Raw genomic sequence first — 7,500 nt, 5'->3', positions numbered from 1 at the left:
AGATAGAGATAAGAGAGACTTAGAATTTATAGTTTTAAAAAAGGTGGGGTGATTGTATAACGTCTATCATTACTGTCATAGGCTGCAGTAAATGAGGAGTTATTAGAAGTGACAGCTACAAGAAAGTGATTGATGGAAGCCGACAGTTCACTAGAAAGAATTGATGGTGTTTGGGTACCAAAGGGAAAGTCAAGAAGAAGGTTTAGGAAACTTTTCCAGCTCAGCTCTCAAAGGAGTATCTCCTAAGCTAGGAGACGAATTATGGGTGGGTCTGGTAATAGTGGATTCAGACTATTATAAGTCCATGTGGACGGTAAGGGTAGAGTTTTGATGGGCCAGATTAAAATTATTTGACCGGTATTCAACGGGCCTTTTTTATTTTATTTAGCAAGCTTATCCATACGTTTGGACTGGTGGGCAATAGGATCTTTTCTAATTGGGCTAGATTGATCCAATCCATCATAGTTGGGGTCTCTGTTAGCCAAACCCTTGCCCTTACCTTTATCGCTGCTAGTGGAAGCTTCATTGAAAGTAGGCGATGAGTATTAGAAATTTTGAGTTTTAAGGAACTTACATATAGCCGCATAAAATAGCTTTACCTTGATATTTTGCTCTGGTGGAGTATCTTTATTTAGTTGTTTGCGTGGGCCTTTCTTTCTCTGGTTGAGAGAAACTGTATTCCAGCCTTCATTGGGGTTCTAAGGTGGTACTTGCGGGGATTGTTGATTTGTAGTTTGATTTGGGCCTCCCTTAGTGCATTAAGTCAGTATGCCTCAGTTTACCATAGATTTTACATAGAAAGCCCTCACCCTCATAGAGGATAATTTACTAGTGATTGTCGATAGTCACTGACGATTTTAAAAGAGTTTCCATAGGTACTTGGATGCAGATTCGGGGGTATCTACCCCTTAGCGTGGCTGAGGTGCATACATCAATTTTTAAGAGCTTTTCAATTCTTTTCCCCACCTTCTCTAGTAACAAACTGTCATAAAATTTTGTTGGCAATTGAGATAATTATATCCAATAGTGGTGGACTGAATTTGTAACTCATTGGGAATGAAATTTGGCTCCCATAGACGGACCGATAGGTAGGAGCCAGCCACAAACCATGGACCCTCTTGGGTAACCATCTTTTGTGAGGTCTCATCTGAGAATTTAATCGTAAAGTAGTCAAATCCTAGATCGATGAGTGTGAAAATTTCCTTTAATTTTCGTAGATCTGTGAGTTTCTTCTTTAAATACTAGTGATTGAGTTTTCTGCCTACTAGTTTGATGATCACCGAGTATTTTCAAGTAACGTAAAGGTGTAGTCGTTCCTCCGCCGTAAGGTGGATTATCTCATCCTCAGTGGACTGTTGTTCATTGGGGAGTTCGGCAATATCATCAGTAGGATAGAAATTGGAGTATAGGAGGTTGTTTTCCTTAACTATGTCGCGGTAAGATAATTTGTTAGGGGGTCTCAATGACCATGTGGCTATCTTGGATATCGGGTGGTTCTTGTAGAGTCGGGTTGAAATTTGGAGAACTGGTCATGCTCCTAAGTGAGTGATAGGGAAGGCAGTGGGGTAGAAATTCAGAGAGAGTTTGGTCCTTCTCTCTCTACAATTTATCATGGGCACACAAAATTGCCATGTCTTTTTCTTTAAATAATAAATGTAGTTTAGTAATTTTTAAAAATAAAAACCTTAAGTTGAGTGATATTTTCGATAGAAAACAAAATTTAATAAATTTGCTAGATAATTTCTAATAGTTCAATGACTTTTTAAAATATTAACTCAAGGATTATTATGTACCTACATAATATTAAAAAAAAAAAAAATCGACTTATTTTCCTAAAAAAAAAACCATTTCCTTCTTCATACCAAACACAGCCTTTATCTTGCACCATACTTCCTAGGTACAAATCATTTGAGGTGTGAGTGACATAACAGCTAGGATAGAATGTGACTGTCAATATCAATGAGACCGCTGACATAGACAAGATCCCAAATTTCAGCTTAAGGTTTTTTGATGAAATTTGGACCATTTAGCGTATTCTCGGTTACAATGTTTAACCACGGTCCAAAAATGTGCCATTAGAGCTACATATATATGATAAATTTCGAGGTAAATTTTGCAAATTAGGATTTACTGGTTTTCTTTTCTCTTGTTAGTCGTGAAAAGTTGAAGGATCTAATGCAACGACAAAATTATCTTATAGGATTTTATAAGTTGCGATTCAAAATGTATAGTAACGTATTAATACTTTATTAAGGTACACTATTTATACTAATTAATAATGTGAACACATGACACTTTGATGCATTGAAATGCTTTTTTGAGTTGTGTGAAGTTAGCCCATCATTTATCAACATAGAGCGGACAAACAACGCAACAAGGTTATAAAAAAACTAATTTCTTTATACACTAATAATAACACGGGAACAAAAGATCTACACTATTGAGTACACCTAAAAGATAACTATTATGCATATATAAGAAACTACATATACACCTTCTAGGCCTCTAAAAGATTCTTCCTGATCACATTTAGAGTAGACAATAGGTAGCTAAGACTGCTAAGTACTGCTCCTTCAGAGCACATAAGGTGAATAAGCTGTCATCATACTGTATCATTGGGCATGGTTCGTGAAATAGTCAAGACGACTATCAGCCAGACGTAGTGAATATACAATTTGTTTGAAGTTGCCCCACGTGAAAGGCCTATAGATATTACTTGAAATACTATTGTTGATTTGAGGAGGAGCAGTTATCCAAGCGTCAAGTGGAGGAGCAGCAAAGTACATCATGGACATTCTACTCTTCCATGAATTTATCGCCACCACCCTATGTCTTACACTTGTAAATCTTCCATTCGTCAAAGCCTGCACCATTTGTTTTGTTTTAGTCGAAAATTCAATATTTTAGTATCTACGAACATCACGATTTATGTGATCAACTTTGATTGGTCATAAAATTTAAGATTCAAAGAAAGATTTTTATAAAATAAGATATTAATCGAGGAATAAATATTTATATAATTATAAATCATTTATTAAGAATAAAAAAATTTAAAGCTACATTATTTCTCAACTCATAAATATATATGGCACAACTAAAGATAAGTTCACCACATACATAGATTAAAATAAGAAAAAGTTATTCCCTCCGATTCAAAAAGAATGACCTTGTTTGACTTGGTACAAAGTTTAAGAAAATAAAAAAAAAATTGAATTTTGTGATCTTAAATTAAAAATATGTCAAATGTATCAAAATGTTCTTCAATCTTGTGGTCTTAAATATGTCATGTGGAAAGTTAGAATTAAAAAGTTGCTAAAAAGGAAAAGGAGTCATTTTTTTTTAAACGAACTAAAATAGAAAGTAGGACATTCTTTTTTAAACGGAGGAAGTAATAATCAAATAAAATAAATAATATAATCAATCTGTTAAACTTAGTAGTGTGAAAATCTTTTACACTATATATTGATATATATAAAACCATGGTGTAAATAAGAATATGGGACCAACCTGAAAGGAGTCCCCCACAAAAACAAAGAACTCATTGGGGTCAGGAGGAACAGGGATCCAAAATCCGTCGTGAGAACAAATTTGGAGGCCACTAACGTCATTTGATCGAAGGATAGTCAATATCTGTGGGTCAGTATGTTCTCCAAATCCAACTCTTGATTTTGATCCAACAGCTGGGATTAGTGGAGAGATGTGGAGTCCTTCTTCTACCAGCTCAGATGATGGGTCCCAATGATTGTTCAATTCTTCATCATCATTATCATTATGATTATAATTATTATTAGGTGCAATAAATGGTGGATAGTGATTGACTCTCAAGCAAGAGTCGTTTTGTGAATTACTTATGAGCTTGCTGAAGATAGACTTGTTTTCCATCCATAAACCATCCGCCACCAATTCTAAAATGTCACAAGCCAGCTTCCTAACTGCACTTACGTAATCATTTGTGACTGCGCTGCAACGCAAATTGCACAATGACATCAGATGGACTATCCAATACAACAGACGCGAATTCAAGATTTGAATATTAAGGATAGTAAATTTATATCTATACTCTGTATCATGAATTATGAATTTAAATGAATTCGTAGCCGAAAGTCAACATCCAGACACTCGTGGTCGTGGCCAAGCTACGAACAAGGCCACATATCTTAAATTGCTTATTTAAAGATTGTGACAATAAAACATTATAATAGAATCAAATAAAATAGACTTCTGACTTATATTTGTTTGGTAAGTGGTCCTAGCTAAGCCTAAGGCGTAAATGAAAATTGTAGTACATTATTTAATTTATTATCATTGACTTATCCCAATTGTGGCCGGTAGTTACTAGTTAGTAGTTACGAGCAGTATAATACTATTTATTATGCTTGTCAACGCCAAAAAAAAATAAAAGAAAAAACATGTACGAGCATACATCAGCAATAAATTTTTGAGATAATCCAATAGAAAAACAAAGATATGCAGCAAGATAACAGATGACAGTGCAACTGTTTTGAGGATTAGGAAGATGATATGATATTATATATACACCTAAAATTCGAAAAAATGGGGTGGTCTAGTCGTGTCTATAACTTAGCATGCTATTATCTGAAAAGTTTTTCTCATCCAAATTGACCTAAAAAGGGGGTCCATGCAGGTACGTGTAAACATATATTTGACTTGAATTATTAAAACTCTAATATGACTATGACCTTTCGTTGGTCAACAGTCAGCAGCTAGGCTATGCTAGGCTAGCAAACAAGCATTAGGTAAGTGAGATATTTTAATAGAAGACAACCTATCTTTTCTTCTGAAAAGGAGTTGCCATCCTTAATAATTAAAAAAAAAATATTTAGCCTGTTTCCAGGCAACCATTAATTAATTCAATTTGCCTGAAGTTTAACAACCTTTATGTACATACATTATACGCAACTTTTCTTGGATTATATATTCAATTTATCCTTTTTTACAACAAAATTTAAACTTGTAGATAGTTTTGATGAAATGTCTGCAACCTACGGCTCCTGGAAGAATATCTTCAACAAAAAAAATATGATTCTATCCCTTGCACGTAATTGATGATATAACCAAATCAAATTGTATAATAATGTATTACTTGAATATGAGAAGAACAATATGAATGCGACGTAAATTCATTAATGCGCCACAGATAATATTATATTTATTATAGCCCACTTGATTTTGTTTAAGTGGGGTAGAGCATATATAATAATCAGAAGAACAAATTGAACTTTGTTTCCGTGACCAGAGCTAAACTAAGTCCAAATAACAAAAAGCTGTCTGACTGATTCTCTTTATATGCACATTTGATATTAAAATTTTGTAATATCAAATCAGAAATGTGAGTTATCTTAAGGAAAAAATAAAACTCAAGTTGTAAAATGAAGCTAGCTGTCACTCACAAAGTATTCGAGCTAATTATGATGGATTAGATGCTTACATTATATTGTTAATACATTAGCTAGGAAATTCTTATTTCAACCGGCCAGCATAATTTCAGGAAAGAATTAAATTAGTGGACCTACTAATACTACTAGCTAAAGACCGAATAATAAGCAAAGAAGCGTAGTCATATCGGGATTCGATTTCTGCGTATAAAATATCTTCGTGAAAAATGTTTCTAAAAAAATAAGTGAGTTTTGTTATGTATTTCCTTGTGTTTGATCTATAGGCAAAAAATATCATTACTCTAAAAATATTTATATATATTTTAGATAAGTACTATGAGAGTAGGGGCAGTGGTGTGGGTAGCGGCGGGGCTAGGGGAGTTCGAGGTAAAGATAATGTATCTTGGAATTGGATGCACACAGTCAAAACAAACAATCAATAAGGCTTATTTTCCCCTGATTAATGCTCCTTTTTAAAAAGAAAAAAAAAATTCTAAAAGAAGTACTTTCCAAAAATTATAAATAACCGAACATGAAGAAACTAAAAAATGCCTATATATCCGTACTTTTTTCTATATGCAGTTCATCTGCAAAAAAACTACTTTTGTAAGTCGAGATACGGACTGTACTTATCTAACTAGCTCTATTGCTAAAAATAACACTAACTTACTATTTGGTGCATATTAAGCATCACATTCTACCCCAATTTATACAACGTTTTATTTTTTTAGTCTCTCTTAGAAAAATGTTACATTTCTGTTTTTTAAAATAATTCAACCCTTTAGAATTCTCATTTTAACATTAATAAGATTATTCATGTAGTCATATAAATGTCTATTCAAATTTCAATATCACATAAATTGATATTCGTTCTTTTAACATAAAAATATGGCATTTCATTGAGCTAGAAGTAATCAAGTCGTCTTACCTGAAAGTAGAAGGATCATTAGACATGGTTTTGGCACGTTGAGAAAGAGAAATAGGATTAGCTTCCAAGAGAATGTATTCAAGATCACCCTTGTCCCCATTGAACCCAATGTTCTTGCAGCCATAACCAAAAGGAGCCGCAGGTCCCGCGCGTCCCTTCTGAGCAATGGGATGCGAAAAGAAGTCCACGGCTTCTCTTTCCATTCTCGCAATGACCTTTTTGGGAACGCCATGGTTCACTACTTTGAAAAAACCATAATCCTCGCATGCTTTTACAATCATTTCGGACGCAATGGACTTGTCCTCGGACAAGTCAATTGTTGGAACCCCGAAAGCCGCGGTTTTCTTGGTACCACGGCGTAGCAGGGGAGTTGGAGTTGCCACTACCATATTAGAATGTGTGATGATATGGTAATGTTATGGAGTATGTGAGTTTATAATGGAGGAGGAGTTTGAGTTTGCTAGATAGAATATATGCTCTATTGCTCTAAGCTCTCTTCGTCGATGATGCCTATAAATAGATTGGAAAGATGTAAACGAGGGAAATTAAACTTAAAAGGGGGGCCCACTAAACGAAGAAAGAGTATAAAGGAATATTAAAAATGAAAAAAGAGCAAACAAGAAAGGGTGTGGTGGGGGCCGGGGGACTGGGGGCAGGGAAGCGTGGGGGCGTTGCCACGACCTTTGACAAACTTGTTTACTTGTGCTATTCAACAATTTTGAAATGAGATCGAGTGGTCGACCCCAACAAAACTTATGCTTATTTTACTTGAAAATTTATGTGAATTAGCGGGCGTGAATTCCAAAAAAAAAAGGAAGAGTTGGAATTTATGATTTCTGGTTCTCTAGTTATGTTATAATATTTGTATAATTCTATTTTTCTCATTAAAATAAAAAAATTTTAATGAAAATGTTATATTTCTCTAACTATTAAGTGATAATTTAATTATAATTTAGTTATAAAACTTACAAAAATTGTAATAATTTAATTTAGATGTATCTCAAGACAAGAAACAACGATTGATCCACCAAAATTCACGAATCAGCTGCACATTAAGACATGGTATATATATCTCACGTGCATCAATCAACTAGCTAGTCTATGGCTTTGAAAATGAAAATTGCATGCCCATGTTCTAATATATATATATATATATATGAATATTGGAATTTGACT

The 7,500-nt window shown here is 34.0% G+C and overlaps 1 protein-coding gene across 2 annotated transcripts; it reads right to left on the bottom strand.

Annotated features, from left to right (window-relative positions):
* Nucleotides 1-2,382: 2,382 nt before the first annotated feature.
* Nucleotides 2,383-6,823, bottom strand: LOC107840383 (gibberellin 2-beta-dioxygenase 2). Of its 2 annotated transcripts, none has more exons than XM_047398172.1 (3): nucleotides 6,325-6,823; nucleotides 3,508-3,956; nucleotides 2,383-2,864 (listed from the first exon to the last, which is right to left on the bottom strand). In XM_047398172.1, the coding sequence occupies exons 1-3, from the start codon at nucleotides 6,554-6,556 to the stop codon at nucleotides 2,613-2,615; spliced, it is 933 nt and encodes a 310-aa protein (XP_047254128.1). In that variant the 5' UTR covers nucleotides 6,557-6,823; the 3' UTR covers nucleotides 2,383-2,612. The 2 variants fall into 2 exon arrangements, with proteins under 2 accessions (XP_047254128.1, NP_001311514.1); NM_001324585.1 differs by having other exon boundaries at nucleotides 2,385-2,864; nucleotides 3,508-3,961; nucleotides 6,325-6,719.
* Between the last annotated feature and the right edge of the window lie 677 nt (nucleotides 6,824-7,500).

The sequence above is a fragment of the Capsicum annuum genome, chromosome 1 (genome assembly GCF_002878395.1).
Source record: "Capsicum annuum cultivar UCD-10X-F1 chromosome 1, UCD10Xv1.1, whole genome shotgun sequence".
In the NCBI taxonomy this organism is placed as follows: domain Eukaryota; kingdom Viridiplantae; phylum Streptophyta; class Magnoliopsida; order Solanales; family Solanaceae; genus Capsicum; species Capsicum annuum.
This window is presented reverse-complemented; position numbering and strand designations above follow the sequence as displayed.

Excerpts from the sequence above, each read along its gene's own strand:
- LOC107840383 (NM_001324585.1), bottom strand. The coding sequence starts at position 6,713 with ATGGTAGTGGCAACTCCAACTCCCCTGCTACGCCGTGGTACCAAGAAA. Across the intron at positions 3,962-6,324 it reads AATGATCCTTCTACTTTCAG|CGCAGTCACAAATGATTACG; the intron begins GTAAGACGACTT and ends TTTGCGTTGCAG. Across the intron at positions 2,865-3,507 it reads TTGTGGGGGACTCCTTTCAG|GCTTTGACGAATGGAAGATT; the intron begins GTTGGTCCCATA and ends CAAATGGTGCAG.